The sequence below is a fragment of the Grus americana genome, chromosome 8 (assembly GCF_028858705.1).
Source record: "Grus americana isolate bGruAme1 chromosome 8, bGruAme1.mat, whole genome shotgun sequence".
Classification (NCBI taxonomy): Eukaryota; Metazoa; Chordata; class Aves; order Gruiformes; family Gruidae; genus Grus; species Grus americana.
The window spans coordinates 17,824,247-17,843,560 of NC_072859.1; the positions used below are offsets into that span (position 1 = coordinate 17,824,247).

General features: G+C 41.6%; 1 protein-coding gene across 2 annotated transcripts in view; it reads left to right on the forward strand.

Annotated features, from left to right (window-relative positions):
* TGFBR3 (transforming growth factor beta receptor 3) overlaps positions 1–19,314 on the forward strand; it is a 121,621-nt gene that overhangs the window by 38,813 nt on the left and 63,494 nt on the right. For both annotated transcript variants that reach the window (XM_054833218.1, XM_054833217.1), the window contains exon 3: positions 9,856–10,040. In XM_054833218.1, the coding sequence (XP_054689193.1) occupies positions 9,856–10,040 (185 nt within the window). The remainder of the gene's footprint in view (positions 1–9,855; positions 10,041–19,314) is intronic.

The following is a 19,314-nucleotide window of genomic DNA, read 5'->3' on the forward strand; positions in this document are numbered from 1 at the left end:
TATGTCCTTATGCACCAACATCCAGAATTCATTATTTCCTCTCTGAAGACCAAAAAGTAACCTGCCAATAATCCAGTTGACAGATAAAAGCAAGACATACTGAAAGAGCAGCCCTTCATACGTAGGCACAGTGAATGACAAGCGCTGGTGAAGCTGAGCGGACTGTGTAGGAACTGTTTAATGGAGTAATAGGGGTTGGATAGAAAAGAAAACAAATTACAAGGAAGTTTAGGAGAGTTGTGGAAAGGAGTGCATAGAGAAAATAGACACAGGCAGAGCCCCTGCAAGTTCAGTGTGTCTATGCATGTGTAAAGAAAAGCAATTTGGGCCCAAATAAAAGAAATTAAGTAAAAAGGAGAACTTTGGCTATGTTTTTATTTTGGAGCTTGGATGATCTATCAAAAATGATGCTAAAGTTATGAATCAAAGGAAAATCTGTTAATGGTTTGTAGAAGTCTGTAATACTGTAATTGCTTAGAAATGTTTGTTGAGTATCTAATAATTTCAGGCAAAGATGGCTGCGTATGTAGCTCCAAATGGAAGTCAGTGGGGATCAAGCGTGTCACAGCTACTTGTGTTTCAGAAAAACTGTCATGGGATTTTTTTATTTATTTTTAAATCATTCTGAACTAAACTTCAAGAAGGGAAAAACAAACAACTGCAAAATCCACCTAAACCAAAAAATCCTCCCCCTACTCCCCATCTAGTTAATATGTTCCATAACCATACCATTACTGGGTATTTTGGTACCTTTCTCCGTGCCTATTGATGCTGCCTGAGATGGGATACCAACACTTCTTGTGTTGGTTTGAAAATCATTAGAACTTGTAGCAGCACTTTCAAGAACACCCGTGAGTATACAGAGAATTGAAATATACATTTGCAATTTAAATAGGTAACATTTTTCTGAGAGACACTCAGAAGGCTTGTTTTCTTAGATAAGCATAGACTGCTGAGGTCTGATCTATGTTTACACGTGTGTTTTTGTGCATACTCTTTGATGATGCATGAATTCCTGTGTGGCTGATCGTGAAAGTAAGTATGGTTCTTCCTCTTTGCCTCCTGAAACTGATTTTATGAAGTCTGGAATTTCCTTCTCTGTCATCTTTAATTTACTCATTTTCAGGAATACAGTAACAGCAGTAGTTGTGGGTAGGATAGTTTGAGGAGTTTCAATACTGATTTATTAAAAATACAATGGTTTTGAAACCTGTTTTAGTTATTTTTGCTCTAAGCAGGCATTTAATTTTTATAGGGGGGTTTTTTCCCTTTTGGCCCCAATACAGAGCTCTCGTGTAAACCAAGCAGAATGCTTCCTGTCGTTGTCTGATAAAAAGTGCACTTCCATTCATTGTTTCCATGCAACTTCCTATCCTTTCGATGGTAGAGGGATAAATCTGAGACAATTTATGGGCTATCTCTGGGGAAAAGAGACTTTCACAACAAAAAGTTTGAATGTCGTTTGGAATAATGAACAAGGAATGTTAGAAATAGTTTGTGTTTGTTCATTTCTTCCTCTTTGTACAATCACAGTGCTGAAGACAACGTCATCCATTAACAGTGATGAAAACAGAATGCTACATTTGGTTCTTCCATTAAGGCTGTTAAGGCACAATGATTACTTGCATTTTAGGTACTGCTTGTTTTCTGAAATAATTCTGTATCTTTTAAGTCATGATACAGATTCGTGATGGAAGTCAGGCATTTCTGAAATACAGCTATGTCTGGGGGTGAAGCCTTCAGTCCGAGTAATGTTGGCTGCTGTTTAAAAAAGGATAGGTGCTCCATAGGACCTGAGATTTATGCAAGAGGATCATCTCCACTTGAATTTTAGACCAATTGCTGTTTTCTACCACTTGAGGATAACAACTGGAAAAACTCAGCAACCCTTTCTGAAACATTGGTGGACTACTTTGTTTTCAGTTCTTTGGCATGGAAAACAGAAGTTGTGCTTATTGGGTTTATTTAAATGAAAGTCAACACATCCGTGCTGTTCTGTTTATACGGATTAAAAAGATGCTCTTATGTTAGTGGAGTGTTTTCCAAATACTTGCTTGGGAGAAGGGATGGGGGTAGAGAGAGAGCGCGCATGTATGGATGAGTGTGCACATTTAGGCATGGAAAAACACTACAGAAGAGTTCCTGTAAGCAGCGTTTTGCTGCAAACCTCGAGAGAAGGTAGAGCTTTGACAGTACTTCTGGTCTGAAAGAAGTACAGCAGAGGTTACGTAAAATGTAGGTCTGTAATACAGCACATCTGCTTTGAAAGACTTCTTTGTTTTCCAGGTACAGATGTTTATTTTCTAAGTTCATGCCTGATGTGTACCAATGTCTTAAAATTGTGCTCAGCAGATGTTAAACCAAACAAGTTTTTCATTCATTGGCTTTTCTGTTTAATTAGCTTAATAGGTGTATAAACAAGACAGCTGGAGTTCCTTTTGTTAAGCAAGATACTGACTGACATTGCCTAGTTTTGCCTTGCTTGCTCAGGTATTGAAATGAGTTTTGCTGTATAACAAATCAATTTGACTTTGTCATTTACATTTTTTTCATAAAATGGATAGTTTGTAGCAGTACATTGCTACAGAAGTTGAATTTTATTTGGTGGTTAACACTTCCAATTGAACTTGCATCAATTTTACATCCTGGTGAGGACAAAACATTAATAGGAGCTTATTTTTAAGAAAGTGGAAGAAAGCATTTCTGCTTTCAAAATGTAATTTGAATTTTTTCCCACATGGAAAAAAAAAATGAGATCTGTGCAGGCAACACTTGAGGTTAGATCATCTCTGCTAAACAGATGAGATAAACATCGTGCTTGTACCAGTGGCCAGGAGCAGTGGGAATGGATATTTTGCAACACATCCTCCAGAGAGGCATAAAAGATTATTTGGCTTAGAAAGAGAAACCAGTATCAGGAGTTTGTACCAAGCATAACAACAACCCAAAAAAGGTATGGGGCGTGTCACTGTAGGTCTGAATGACTCCCAGTGGGCAGGCAGAAGATGCTAGATAGAGTTTACAATGCATTAACAGAAACATCTAGAAAGACTGCAGAAAATAAATTATCAAAATACATTGCAGATTAAGCGTAACCTAATACATTGAAACATCTGAATTCTTTGGCCCATGCGTGGAATAGGTCTAGGCAGAGTTCATGATAGCGGAATGGGAATTAATTGGGGGTTGATAGTTGGGGATTGAGAGTACATAAAGCCAAGGGTCTGATTGCACATAGCATTAACAGTAGAAACCAGTGTAAAGGTGAAGTATGTAGGTTAATGCATAGTTCCAGAAGATAGGGGTTTTTTCCTTGGAGAAAGGGGGAGGAAGCAGGGATGGTGTCATGAAGTGGAGTTGCTGAAGATTAGTGGGCTTTGAGCACTGGAATGGAGAACTTCTGCTGTTTTTTTGCATAAGCACATGTTTTGAGTTAGCACAGCTGCTATGTTTTAACTCCTCCTACAACCAAATCTTGCCATCTGTACTGAATATTTCTTGGGGATATATTTTTCGTCTTCTCAGTTTGTTTTATAACTCCCTCATTTCAAATAGATATCTGTGGGGTCTGAGAGTTTGGGGGTTTGGTTTGGTTTGTTTTTTCAAAATAGCCCCAAATCAGTCCATGTCTGTGAATATTTCCCCTGTAATTTTAAACTGCTCCCCCTTCCTCCTATGGTAATTTAGTCAAAAGTAGTTCCACCATGAAAAATATTCCGTTCTTGCTGACAAGAAGCCTGTGCTTGATGTGGCGGTAAAAGAACTCCCTGAAAATTAAGGATATGAAGATATGAAGAGAAGCTTACCCAACCCAGTGTACAACAGCTATGCTGTGTTTGTGTTTTCAGTACAATGCTTCTGTCTCCTGTTTTTCATCTGCCCCCACTTGATTTTCTGTGCACGTTTTCTCATTAACTTTTTTGCTCTTTCTGTCCATTTCTGCCGAAGGCTTAAAATGCATTCAAGGGCTTTCATGAACATTTACTCGATTTCAGCCCTGCTTTGGTTGCACTTCACGAGGGGTTTGCTGTTCCTTCTGCTAAAGTAGAAGCTGCTCTAAAATTCATTGATATCAGCCATCTGTAGAAAAGCTGCTCTTTGTATTAATGGTGGAGGCTGCCCATTATCCTCTACACCATTTGAATCACCAGGAATTTGGCTTCCCAGGTGGACTTCCGTGAAGGAGTGCACAGGAAGAAATTTAGTAGTTGTTGTTACAGAGCCACCCATACTAAATAAGTAGTAATGACTTATATTTTCCCTTTTGAGTGACAGGCATCACTTCTCTTTGTAGATTATTATTTGCCTCAATCCTTGAGTATATTTTTTTGGTATAAATGCTTCCCTCAGTGAGAAACCCTTTATAGGAAGAAGGTTGTGTGGGTGGCAACAATTGCTCCAGGTGGAACAGTGGCCCTTCACCCATGCACTTGTATCTTTAGAAATGAGTGGTGCAGGTTATAGGAAAAAGCTGTTACTAAGTCTGGTCAAATAGTCCACAGTGAATCTTAAGCTTTTCAGTTCAAGAGAAAATGGCTTTCCCCCTCTTGTTTTTACAGAACCCTGTTGTCATTCAAAAGTAGGCTTCAGGATCCTCTCTCTTTTCTTACGTCTTGTTCCAGTTGTCATTGTCACTAGCTGATGTAAAAAAGAAGCCTTTAAATTAACCTTTTCCAAAATAACTTTTGTGAAAGTCTGTCATTTGGGCATACTGAAATCTCTGCTTGGATAGTTAGCATCTTCTAAGACTTGCTTTTCAGTGTATAAAGTGATGAATTCTAGCAGGATCTGCAGTAACTTATATTACTTTGTACCTGACAGCACAGAGATCCCTGGTGTTCCTCAAGTCTGGATTTTGAATTTTTGTCTTTATGTATAATGCCTAGATTTGTGCCATTCCCTCATTCAAAAATCAATTAGAATAAATCTGTCCTCCTTCTAAGGAGTGTTATATCCCATTGGTGTGGCTTGTATCCTCTGGCGTGGCATATGGGAGCCATGATAACGTGCCGTGGAGCCCCCAGCAGATTCACGCAATTTGCAGGAGCTGGTCACACTTTTCAGCTGACAACACTGTAGAAATCTCCATGGAAATACAACAGAAAGTATATTAGTCTTTACTATTTGAATAAAATCCATCACAGTTACGAGTTGGTCTTGGGTTGTTGTATTATCCCCCTTAGCGTTGTACTCCCATTTCTGCTACTTTCTTACAGCAAGAACACGTGTTACTCATTAGTAGCATGGATGATATGGGAAACAAGAATGTTGAAATTGTATTGAATGTGTTCCACATGTTAGTATCAAAAAAGGTTGGGTCTGCATTAAGATTTCCTTTAAAATATTCTTATTAATTGGAAGTGGAAAATAATTCAGTACTAAACAATTCTCTAGAATTCTTCTAAATTCACTAAACGTTTGCCATCGTAAAACACATACGTAATAAGCAGTTCTTATAAAACTGCCTAACCAGCTTTCCATCTTCAAAAGGCTTTGCAGGCATTAAGCAACTAAAATTTGACTGTGTTAAGAGCCAGGATTTGCTAACAAGGTTGAATGGATACATGGACCAAAGTTAAACAAAAGCCCGAAGATGGCTGTGTGTGCACGCTTACCTTCTCAGCAGAGAAGGGACTAAAGGCTTGTAGCTGCACTAGGGTGTATAAACAGGAAGATACTTTTGACTCTTTAAGTGCCACTTTGATGGGGATGAGATGCAAGAGAGTATCTGTACATGTTTGGAGCCGATGAGGCAATCTTGATGCGTTAATGGGATGAACTGGCCCTTAAGCAGTGACGATAGTGAATTCTGGTAGGCTGTTGGTGTCACCTATGCAGGTGAGGGGCAGGAACGGGGTGTGAGGCTGGAGCGGGAAGCTGGCAGAGCCCAATCCTGGTGTCTGTGCAGGGCAGAGCAGCAGAACAGTAAAGCCCAGGCAAGATCAGCCTGCGGTTTCATGTTGGGTTTCAAATACAGGCAGGCGGTGCAGAGGTGATAAACAATCAGATTAGTAGTGTCACAGAAGGGCCTTTCTGTTTGTTTTTTCGGAGTGTGTTGCCTATCGTTGGCGTGGCGACCTGGTTCAGGAACGGCGCGACAACCAATCCCAGGTCGTTCGGTCCATCAGCTTGCGGACACCAATGTGGTGGACGGCAAATGGCCTTTATTGGTGGGCGACATAGCATTATATAGCTTGGGTTTACAACATCACATCCGTCTGCTTACGTCGTAAATTAAACACTATTGGCTATTAGGAGAGGGGTCTTATCTTTCCGTACAGCGCGACATCTTCCGGCCGCCAGGCCCTAGCTATCTACAGGAGTGGTAAATATGCACTTTGTAGGATTTAAACTACCTAGGGGAAGTAACTAGCTTTCTAGTCAGAGGAAGGTGGCAGGAGGGGTCTGTGAGGGAGCCAAGAAGAGTGAGAGCAGCTTATTTGGGAAAAGGGGAGCTTCTGCTGCTCCCACTGGAGTGCCAGTGCCTCGGAGTGGCACCTACATGTCTTCACTGGGACAGATCTGCAGGTGCAGTAGGAAGTGCTGGAAAGAAATGTTGTTAATGAATGTTTAGTGAATAGCTCAGGCAGCGCTGGGGTGTGTGCGGCATAAGAATAGACTAAAGTACAGCATAAACGGAGAGAAGGTGGCAGAAAGAACTGTCCTGTGCCACATACAGGCTGGGCATCAGTGGACTTTGATCTAGAAAGAAGTTTTCCTTTTGCTTGGCACTGGCTCCAGGCAGGCAAGCGTATGCTGGACATGGCACTACACCCAGTTTAGTGGTTGGGCAAATAGGCGAATTTCAGTGTGTGAAGATTGCTGCTTGGTACTGCCAGCACATTTAAGAGAAATAATGGTCATAAGAGCCTGGAGTTCCTAGAAGGTTAGTATGGGCCTGGACCATAGCTACACAGGCACCTGTGCAAAACTCGGCAAAGATGCAACTTCTGGAGTAACCCCTCTGTTACTTACCCACTGTTATTCCTTGCACGTGGGCAGTCTTACAGCGTACATGGTCTGAATGCAGTGGAGCCAGCCCCCAGTAGATACTCTGATCTTCAGTTCAAATTTCAAGGGTATCTCAGTCACTCCTGAGGCTGGTCTGAAAGCAATTCTACCAGATGCAGTAATTCCCCAAAAACATGGTTTGTTTGTTTTTTTTATACTGAGTGACTCAGAGCAACTCTGTGCACCCCTTCCTTCAAAACAGAGCTGAGAGAAGCGGCATGCCCCAGGCTGGTGGGGCACAAGCCAGCGTACATCCAGGCGCCACACGGCTGTACTGCTCTAAGAGCAGGCCTACACCAGTAAGCCCTGCTTAAGACTGGTACAGCCGCGTGGGCTCGCTGCCAGCGGGGTGATGGGATTTCTGCAGGAGATCTGGCCCACATCCAGCCAGGACAGAGCACAGGCGGAGCGGGCATGCCTCTGTCTGCCCTTCGCTGTGCAGATAAGCTCAGCTGTGCACGGTTATCCAGGATGTGAACTTCTGCTCCCGACAGGAGTATTTCCATCTCACACATTGAGCGGAACAGGCGGCCTTGCAGAAAGAAGGGCTTCCTTAATGCCTGGTTGGGGTGCCAGCGAGTGAGGCAGTTACAGGCAGCCTGAATGTGCCAGTTGCTGTCTTCATGTGGATTGAATCCATGTAGGAAGTGAGGGGAAAATCCAGATGTCTTCTCCTCTAATGTTGCAAGTTTGTACAGAATAAGGACCAGCTGGAGGGGGAGGACTGGTAGATGTACTGCATGGAAATAGACAGTCACAAGGGAATCCGTTGCCGAGAGAGAGGTACTGGCTCTTTCTCCTGAACTTTTCCTAAGGAAAACGCACATTTTTGTCACCAACTCCATTTCCATTTTGTTCCGAGCCTTGCACCTTTTTCTTCGTGTGTGTGTTATGATAGAGGCATCTTAACAAATGTCAGCTCCATTCTCATCTGCAAGAGAAACAATTCAATGAACAAGCACTCTTTTGGCGCTCTGTTCCCAGCCTAAGAAATGCATGTGGAGTTTAGAAATGTCTCTTGTGCAGGTTGTATAACATGGTCTGCTGCTGGGCTAATTGATTAGTAGGTTCTCTGGTCTGCACTTGTACATCAGGAAAATGAGGTCTTTCTGCTAGTGTATATTATTGTTACAAACCCTAAATATATCTTCAACCATTACAAAGGGGAACTTTTTAAATTTTTATTTATTTATTTTTTAAACTGGGTATCATTGCTTGGACTGGTCCCATTTTGTATTCATATTCTTAAAAAGGAATTAAAAAAACAAATAAACCTCAAATCCCCCAAGCTGGTGGTCAGTGCTACCACCAAGTTCCTCATATAGAAAGCAGAAAGTTTGTTTATCCTCTGTACCCTGAGCACAGGCATGCATAATTTATGCCTTGAGCATTGCCTTTAACAAATATTCCTGTTCTGTGGGAGCTGGCAGTATATGTACTATGCACTGGTGGGTTTCAGGAACGGCCCCTTTGGCAGGACAAGGCACGCATGGCCCAAGGCACTGCGGAAATCTCCCTGGGCTCAGGAGCTTTGCTTTTTCCAGATAAAGTCTGTTTTAAGATGGACTCTCTGACTTCTAAATGGCCAGCTGCTAACTGTATCTTGAGTGAATGTAATTAAACATATGTGTACACCCAAGTCAAATGATCTCTAGTGCTACAATAGCTGGATGTAGACTTCACAAAACCAGAGCTCTGCCATTTGATCAGTTGGGGATTTTCTTTAATTTTGAACTTTTTTTGAAAGAAGCATTTTACTTGCATTGCAAATGTACACTATCTGGAAAAAAAAAATAAAAATCATGCTTCTATCTTATATTTCTCTCTTATGCCTTGCAGCCTCTGAACTGACTGGTTCATGTGAGTCTAATTCTTATCTGAGTGACTTTGGTGCAAATTAGGGGTTAAGTGAATTGATGTTCTCCTGTGACCTTCTGAATCAAAAACATACTGTATCTGTTACTGTCAGGGGTGGGTTTGAGCCATTTTGGAAAAGCAGGGCTGCTTTTCATAAATATTTGTCTTGCTTTAGTTTCCTGAGATATAGTTTAAATGTAAACTACTCCGTATGTTTCAGCTCTTGTGCTATCTTGCTATATCCCATCACACTGTCTCACGTACTATATAAGAGTATGGCACTACATCATGCTGTGGTGATTATTTGAAAGGGCGTACACTCTGTTTTGGACTAGATATCTGTTATCAGTGTAGATAATTGCTGTCAGACACAAAATAGACTCAGTAAACAAACATTTCATTTTATCATGTGACAGATGCCTGCTGTTTTGTACAATGTATTTGAATAACGTTCACTATAAATCAGTGCTGCTTCAAAAGCAACAAATCCAACTCGCCCAAATCCTTCCTGATGTAATTACTTTATACTAGAGATTAACTTTTCATTGTTATATATACATGATTGCATTTTTCAGTGTTTGGAGATAACAATGTTTGACATAAACAAATAATTCACATCTAAGATGAACCAATTCCTCCTACCACTATCACTTTGCTTTGTTTTGTCTCTTTGGGCTTTTTTTTTTTTTGGCGTTTTTCTCTCTTATTGTTGGTTTCCTCCCTGGTAAAGACAAGACTACCTTCAATTTTGGAATTCATACTTTAAATTTAGACTTTCAGAGAGAAATTGAACCAATGAGTTAGCATATTCAGGAGAACTTAAAAGGGCAGTAGCAATAAATGTCTTCATTTTGTGGATAATGAACATGCAGCCTCTGCTTGTGTTCCCGTGGGATTTGTGATGAAGAGGATGATCGTTATTTGACAGATGTAATTATGTATGGCTTTTTTTCTCCAAATGTTGTGCATCTGTGTCTTCCTCTGCAGGTCCTGTGCCTAGGAGTGAATGTGTCTTATCGCCCGTTAACAATTCACACCCAGTCCATGCCTTATTGGAGAGTTTTACAGTCTTATCAGGCTGCGCAAGCCGAGGCACAACAGGTCTGCCACAAGAGGTGCACGTCCTCAATCTCAGAAATCCCGAGGAGGGTCTTGGCCACCATGAAAGAGAGGTAAAGGGGAAATTACTTTTCATCCAGATCCCTGGTTACAAGCGTGCTTGCAAATAGGATTGTTCTACATTAATTTGCTAAATAAAGTAATTTCTGAATTGTGACCAGGAAGACTACAAAGAGGCACGTGCAATTTGCGTGGATATTGTCCACCTATGCTTCGCGTGTCATGTGAGTAAACTGCTTCCATACCCAGCCACTCCATCACCTTTCACAACCACGAAGTATACTTAAAAAAGATGGCGGCGCAGGCAAAGGAAATAAGAAACAGATTCAGATCTACAAGAGGCCTTTACAAAATTGGCTGTCTTCAAAAGCAGATAGTTTACCTAAATGTGTTGTAAATTAACATGAATACCTTTGGAGCCCTGCCATGACCACTATAAACAAATATTTAAGTTCAGATTCTTTTACCCCTGTAATATATCCTTAATGCTTCACTGAGGGGGGACTGCTGTACAGAAAGCAAGTGTTGCTGACTATGGTAGTACTTTAGTACAGTCCAATTACTTATGTACGTTTCACTCGGAGGGACTGGCAAGAACTTCAGCTGCTCTGAAAGCAACAGCACAAGAAGAAAATTTTTGATGTTAAGTTGTACAGTACTGTTGTTTACTCTCAAAACACATCAAAACAGAGTGCCGACGTGAAAAACAAACACTGCGTGCCATGACAGCTGAGCTTCTTGGTTTGTGTTCTTACAGTATTATACACACAAATCCTTAGTGCTGCATCCTGGGAGAGCAACGTGCATGTACACAATTAGCAGAATTTGTAATGAAAGAACAAAGATGATGATCCACCAGGCGGAAGCTTAGAAAAAGAGGGTCTAAATCTGTGCTAAAAGAACTTTTAAGTGGAGTCTTTTATAGTGATTTAAATAAAGGCAGATACTCTTGGCCATAGTGAAAGTCCTTCCACTGGCTTCAATAGCAGCCTAATTGAGTTTGTAGTGTGTTCAGCTCAATGTGTATTGTGTGCATCCATGAAACTTCAGCTGTTGTGTTCATTTTCAGTATATACACTGTCTGAAATGTCTAGTGTATGATGAAAAAGTTATTTACTATTTTTTCAGTAGCCATCTCATTGGCTGCCCGTGATCAAAAATGTCAAGCCTTCTTCAGTTCAACTGTCATGAAATTAATAAAAAAACTTACACTTTATAGGGGGGAGCTAGGAATGACGAACAGATTTTTGTTTGGTTTGGTTTTTTGGTTTTTTAAAACCCTTCTTAGGGTTGCAAGGTACTGGGTTATCAGTCTGAGTGCACTGTGAAATGCCTGGAAAAAAAAATGTAGGTACAATCAGTTCTCTGGGCATGAAAATCAAATTGTAGTTTGAAGCTCTATTTTTTTTTTTTTTTTTTTTTGGTAACATAGCTTCTTAGGAAAACGAAACAGCCTTATGTGATTCTGCTATGTATTTGTCAGTGCCTTTCTCATCACCCAGGAACTTTAAATCCATTGGCAAGTCACAGACAAATTTGGTATGACAGGTAGATCTCACAAGGTAATAACAAATTTTGCTGGAGACAGGCAGAAGAGTGCCCTTGCTGTGGGGATGTGGTATAGTGGGAACTTGTTACTTCTTAGTTAAAGGGTGCCCGGGGATGGGATGAAGCAGGCTACAGCTGGAGCTTGTGCCTCCCCAGAGACCAGAATGAATCAGCTGCAAGGCAGACATTTGCATAAAACCGAATTTCCCTCTGGTTCAATGCTCCTGATACTACTTGTGTAACTGCGGTTTGTGCAGTTGCGTGCGTACACAGCGGAGTCAGAGCTGGAGTCAGGTGTGCACAAAGTGCTGTGCTGCTACTGTCTAATCATCTTGACAGAATGATAGAAGATTTAAATATTTGGTTTTGAATAAAAATAGTTGCTGCCTAGCAGAAAGAGGCTGCTTGTGCATCCTAACATGGTTATGGCAAGAAAGCAGTTTCCCCCAAGCTGTCTCTTCTGTGTATTTCTGCAGTATACCAAAGTGTAGGGCACAGAATATATTTCACAATTGGTAGCCCCTAGCCTCCTTCTGCCATCTCCCAACCAGTTTCCAGTCACAGCCCTCGGAGGTGGCTGCTCTAAAAATGCACAGGAAGCTGGAGCAAGGCTTGCTGGTGACAGCGCTGAGCAAAAGAGTGTAAACAACTTGGAAAGATCAGATTTTACTTATAGGATCAGACTCGGAAAACAAAGCAGAGCGAATGTTATCTTTTCCATTATTGTAGAAACCAACTCCAAGTGGCCTTTTGTCTTGAAGTAGAATGTACCCATCACCTCAAGTTACATTAGTTTGATTTACCAGCTGAGGTGTTTCCTGTTGCCTGCAAATGCTGATAGCAAAGGTAGAGATCTGTTTGTCATACAGCATTTCCAGTATGCTCCAGAATAAAACCAGTATTTTTGTTTGACAGTACACTAGTTAGTTTCAGCAGCATCGAGAGCATGTTTAAAATAAATCAGGCATTCATTCAGAGGTTGGCTGAAGTTCTGATAACATGGAATGCAAGATCTGAAAATCTTTAAGTGAGGGCTTGCTTTGGGGGAGGAGGTCGGGGTTTGTTTTGTTTTTAACCTGCCCTGTGCTAGATGCTGCTAAATTACACATTCCTTACTTGCTGGGAGGAGCGTAAACTTCCCCCAGCAAATTCCTTGGAGGGCTCATGTATTAAACATACTTGTGCAGTTATCTTGGTTCTCATAAATATGCAACATACATGCATGCACTAATTTAACTCACTTTGACACTTGTGTAGAATACACAGACAACAAGCTTTTGCAAATTTAAACATAGGAGGGGAGGGCGTGGCAGGGGCATGTGTTCCTCCTGCAACACATGCAGGCTTTTCTGTAAAGCTTAGTAAGGTTTGGGTGATTTTTCTTCCCTGTAAACTGAAAAAAAAAAAATATAGGTGGACTGGAAATGTATAGGATTATGTATTCTGAATAAACTTTGCAAAACTAAATCAGTAATTTAGTACTTTCCAGTTAAGACGAAATGTGGTTCAACGAAGTTGTTCATGTTATACTTCGTTAATCCCTGTTGGGGTGACATCTCATTTGTTGAGACTGTGAAGACACTTTCTTCAAGTAAAAACCCCAAAAGCTCCAATCTTTTTCAAATGTTTCTTCGAAATGTCTTTTATCACAATTCGTATTGGCCATGCTTTATCATAGGAAATAGAATACGGGTGCATGTAATAGCCACAAGTGTTTATATTGAACTTGGCATGAAAAACGCAAGCCCTTTTTGTTTGTTTTATTTGGTCAAATATTCCTGGGGAAGTGAGTGCATGTGTGCATTTCTGTACTGATCTGGGTCTCAGCTGAAAGCCAGGAACTACTGAACTCTTTCAATAACTTTCTCTTTGGCTTTGGGTATCTTCACTGCTTCAGCTTCCCAGTTTTTAGAAAGGAGATAGTTGCTTTCTCATGGAGCTGCTTGTTCTGAGAAAGAATTGTTGTTTGAGGAGGCACTTGGAAACTCCAGAGATTTGCACCAGAAAAATGTGTATAGAACACCTTAAAAATTATTTTAAAATGAAAGTCACTCCTTTAGATAGGTACATTATCAAGTCCTAAATTAATGGAGGATTCTTTTATTATACCTGTCAGTTGAATTTCCCTGCGCTGCTTCAGGCACGCAACCACAATTGAAATAGCTAAAGGGGGGAGCAGGGGAATATAAAATTAATCTCATGTGAATACTTAGGATTGAATACATATGAATACATGGAATCAGGGTTCCTGGTAATGGATTCATTATTGTTTTCATTGACATCCTCATCCTCAATAGCTTTAAGATGTTGTGCCTGATACAGATGTTTAACATGTGTTATGCAAAATGAAGGCAGGAAAATCAAGGACTCTATTTTTATAATTTTGAGTAACGCTACTAAGGCTGTAATAATTCGACAGGCTTTTTCCCCACTGTTTAATCCATGTTACTTGGCAACGATTTCATAATAAAAATTTCCTTTGAGAGCAAACCTGGTACTAAAATGCCTGTTAGTTCCTGTAATTATACCAGCCAGGTACTTACTAGTGATGTATCTCAGGTTCCTGAGCAACCCACTTAAAAGTCATAAAATGATGAGCGAAATTATTGAAGTCCACTATTTAAGGGCTTCTGAAGAGATCTCTAAGTTGTAAAAAAAAAAAATGGGACAGGAAAAGACTCTGAAACAGTCACCTGATAATGTATTTCTACATACTGATCTTTGCAGTGCATCCTGAATTCAGGATAATTCTTCTGTGTCACAATGTTTTTGTATTTTAGGACTATGAGGATCCGGACAATGAGGGTGGTGAAAACCTGGTTAATTTTGCCTATTTTTCTATGTATTTACTGTGTTTCCCCATGTGTTTGTTTTAACTATTTTCAGAAGTTTAACACCACAACAGCCTTACCCAAGGCTATGTCGGGGAAGAATGCTTTGTTTCATGCTCTGGCATCCAGAGATTTGGGGACAGCCTTGAGATTCAGCTGTGATAAAGGGGCCGCTTTCTGGGCAGGGTTTAAACATGCTGACCTTCTGCACCAGAGCCATGGTCAGAGGGGCCTGGGGAGCTTGTGCCGACAGCTGGCAGGAAGGGAATTCAAGGTTTGTTATTTGACGGCTGGCGTTAGTGAGGTTTTTGTTACCTGGTCATTTGTTTGATTCCATTTTGTTTATTTCTTTCTCTAAAAGTGCATTTGTTAAAATAAGTCTCCATTTAGTACAAATCAAATGTCCACTTAGGTTGTTTTCTGAGACTTCAGGATCTCAGGTACAGTGGAAAATAAGGTCAGCTTCTTTTTCCACCATGGGTTTTAGTGTTGAGCTCTCAGGGTCAGCTTGACCAGCTGCTCTAACACTGACAAGGCAGGCAAGTCAGTGGAGGGGCCTTCCAGAGGAGGGCCACGAAGCTGATCAAAGGGCTGGAGCACCTCTGCTGTGAGGACAGGCTGAGAGAGTTGGGATTGTTCAGCCTGGAGAAAAGGAGGCTCTGGGGAGATCTAATTGTAGCCTTCCAGTACCTGAAGGGGCCTACAGGAAAGATGGTGAGGGACTGTTTATCAGGGAGCATAGTGACAGGACAAGGGGTAATGGGTTTAAGCTGAAGGAGGGTCAGTTTAGACTAGATGTTAGAAAGAAATTCTTTACTGTGAGAGTGGTGAGGTACTGGAACAGGTTGCCCAGAGAGGTTGTGGATGCCCCGTCCTTGGAAGTGTTCAAGGCCAGGTTGGATGAGGCTTTGGGCAACGTGGTCTAGGGGAGGGTGTCCCTGCCGGCAGCAGGGGGGTTGGAACTAGATGATCTTTGAGGTCCCTTCCAACCCAAACCATTCTATGATTCTATAAGTTTGAATTTTTGAAGCACCCTGCAGCATGAGCTTAATAATCCAAATTAAAGTAATTGGATTATTATCCTATGCAGTCCTAAACTCATACTAAAATAAAAGGCTCAAGAATAAAGAGTTTGTTACTTCTGTGAGATTAAACTTTTGAGTAAGACTGCAGTCTTTGCTACCGTTAATATTGGATCTGTGCACTGCCGGATCACTTGGCCATACAAATTTGATATTTCTGGTGAGCTGAACAGAATATGTAGTGCAGAATTTAGGCTGGGAAATAAAGGACATGTTGTTGGTTTGCCAGGCTGCATTGCATCTGCCCTCCGCTCATTTACTGTGGTACGGTGGGAAGCCTACACTGCTGCATGTGGGTATGTTTGGTACTTGTGGTGGGCCAGAGGCCTTTGTTTCGAAGAAAGATAGTTGCTGCTCTAGAAAAAAAAACTTTGAAGCATAAAACAAAGCACCCTGTCTGTGCTTCTGCAAGGTACAGACTGGTTCTTAACACTGCTAGGGTATTTTCCTGGTTTTGCCTCTCCACTTTCTGAACCTTTGCTTGGCAGCAGTAATGGATACTTAACTATGGCAGCAGACTTGCAAGTGGCAATGCAAGTATACGCACAGGTTTTGAACAAGGAGCTAACTATAGTGAGATGGCTTGAGAGGAGTGGTGCAGATGGCTATGTTGCTGGAGATGCTTAATCTTTCTGGAGATGAAGAAGTCTGAGTTAAGATTTCAGATGAGACGAGTGGTAACTTGGTGGCAAAGTATCTTGTTCCACATGTGAGAAGGTAAACCCTAAAGATTACAATGTGGGAGAGGTTTGGTGAAAGTCTGGGCTGAGCTCATCCAGCTTCAGGAGTCAACCGATGTTGATCTTTATCTTTCAGTAAAGATTGTCTTTGTCACTTGGGATCTCACACCCTAAGTCCTGTAACCAGCCGTTTGGTATTGGAGTTGACAGACCAGAGCAGTTTGGGAAGGGGCTTTTGCCATTGGGAAGGTGTTTGACTTCGCAGTTTTGGTGTGACACACAGACTACACTTTGCTCACACAGGCTTCCTGGCTGTCTGGGTTTCAGTGGAGCTGTAGATCTTTCCTGGTCCTACGTTACCAAGAAATGGTATTTACTTTTGTACTGCATGTTTTTATGGGCCACTGTGGACATTTTAAGATACTGTCTCTAGATCTGGGTGGGTGCATAATACTCAAGTTTTCCACAACTCTTGTTTGGCTTCAACCTCATATGTGCAGGCCAGCTCTCATGTTGTGCTGAGCCCATCAAGATCAACAGGATCACTGTTACCCTGTTACTGCTTGTTCCTTGATGATTTGTGGCTCACAAAGTCATGCAGAGACAAAGTTATCAGTCCAACTAGAACCTGCAGAGTGCCAGTGGAAAATGAGTTTGGCCACCTGCAAACCTCTCTTGTCAGGCTTAAGGTTGACTCTTGCTTTTTATCACAATCTTCTTTCATGGTGTTTTGCATACCACTTGTAAGAGTGAGGGAAGAGGCCCACATCAGAAGATCTAGAATGAGAAGCCCAGATGAATTACTGCTTCCACCAGTGCTCTGTACTAGTGAGGTCTCAGAGTCAAGTCATGAGCGACACCGTGGCAGGCGTACTCTAGGAACTCCCTGGGTTCGTTGCTTGGAAAACAGTAGTCCCTCATCACATGCATCTCTTGATTCTGGGTATCTTCCAAAGCTTGCCCGCAGCCTGTGGTAGCTTCACTGGCTCACCAGGGTGGTTTCACAGGCTGCTGTTATTCCCTTCCCCACAGCCCTGCCCAAGAGCCCTCTCCGGGCTGCCGAAGCACTGGGCTAAATCAGAAGTGAAGCATATGATAGACCTTATAAAGCCTTAAAGATACTGACAGCGAGCTCCACAGAAAATGTAATTGTTCAGCGCCTTTCTCAGATGATGCTGTGTCTACTGAAAGCTGCAACTCCCATGCAGCTAATACACTAAAGTGACACTGATGACTTAATTGCCTTGATTGATGGACACTGCATTGCCATATCTTTAAAAAATAAACAAACCAACAGCCACCCTAGCCTCCATTCCTTAAAGAGCCCTCACAACCCTCTTCCCTTTCTTCTCTTTGTTAGCACTTTGAAGCATCTGCGCTTGCATAAAATCTTGCCTTTTTTAATGTGGCTTTTTCATCTTGTTTGCTCTGGACTGCAGTCTTTGTGGGTTGTTTTCAGCCAGCTCAGGATTTGCTGGTCATTGGATTTGGCAATCGTTTCAAGTTCTGCCCACCAGAGCTGCCAGAGGAAGTCATGTGTCGGCCAGAAGAGCCTGTTTGTGCAGAGCCTGCTGTCCTGCAGGAGCATGGCTTGATGTGTGTCTTAACCTTAAAGAGGCAGCAGTGGCTTCTCATGACTTGGAAAGTGCTGTGCAAACCCTCGGTATTTTCCGTTTTTAGAAACGGGACTGTTTGCTGTACGCAGAAAGTGAGACCTGCTCTCAGTTTCAGAGAGCTGCGTGGAACAGCGTCTGAAGCCATGCCAAGGCCCACCACAGAAGGCTAAAGGGTTCAAAAGGAAAAATGTCAGAATGACTTTTCTGATCGCTCAAATTTTTCGGTTTTGCTGACTGTTATTTAAAATGACCTGTTGGAAGCTGAAAATTGGACTCTTGTTTTCTTCTTCTGCGAGTGCCCGCAGGTATACTGATGTGCTGTTGCAGGATTGCAGACAGAATGGGGCTGCTGCGGTCTTTACTAGATGGACTCTTCTTCCTCTCCCTCTGTCGCTCGTGTGTGTGTAAGCACACTGTGCACATGTGCTCACACGTTCTTTCAGGCAGATGCCTGTGTTTTGATTTTGATCATATACTATGATTCATGTTCTTGGTCTCCAGTTCCCTCCTCAGAGCTTCTATCTGACATGCCTTGGAGTATTTATAAATTACTGCTTTGTCTATAGTTACTTTCTCCAAGAAAAGATAATTAAGGAAGTGATGACATTTCCAGGAGTCCATTTATATCACGAACTCGATGGGCAGGTTCTAGTCTAGCTTTGGGCTCGTGTGTGTATGTGAGATGTTGGAGCAACACTTGTCACGAGCGGTCGTGTTTATGTTGTTCTCTGGAGTGTCTGTTTGAACCAAAAGCTGGCATTAATGAAATCATTCTCCTCCAACCTCCCAGCATCGGGGAAAATTTCCAACATAAATTGTGTGGAGCTTGCTGTGCCTGACAGCCACGCTCCTGTTTCAGCTGAAAAATGCAATGGCAAGATATGAGAAGAGCAACAAAGATTTTAATTGTTTTGGGGCTTTTTTGTGTAGATCATGCTTTTGATAACACTTACCATATACTCAAGTATGTGTTTGTGGCAGCTAAACCATGTCAAAGAGTCTCTTGTTTTCCCTGTGAGACATAAACAGAATACTTCTACAGTAGTGAAACTTGTTATTTAAAGGAGAAGATGCGAAAATAGCACCACCGTGAGGTACAAATATCTGATACTTAAACTACTTGAAAAAATTTGAAGGAATTATAGGTAATTTATAGCTGATAGTGTCTCTTCAACAATTGCTCTGTCAATTTATAATACAGAAATATGTTGTTATGATTGGAGCTCATGCCATATGTGATAAACGTGATGGTGGCAGTAGTCAGTGTCTCTAGATGAAAGGTAATATTTGGTGATGACCCAGATCTCATCGGTGAGGGAAAAGTATTAAAATCTGTCACCTTTCCAGAGATAACAGGCATTCTTTAACCCTGATGACTGGTTGAAGTCTGACTCGCTCTTCTGTCATCACCCAAGGAAGCGGAGTCTTCATTTCTTCTGCACGGACGCGATCCACTAGTGTATGTGAATACATAAGTGAAGTTTTGAGGCCTGTTGGGAAATGTGGCTCTGTATGACATTAGTTTTGCAGAGAAGCACAGTGGCACTTGCTTTGTAGGTATCATTTCAGA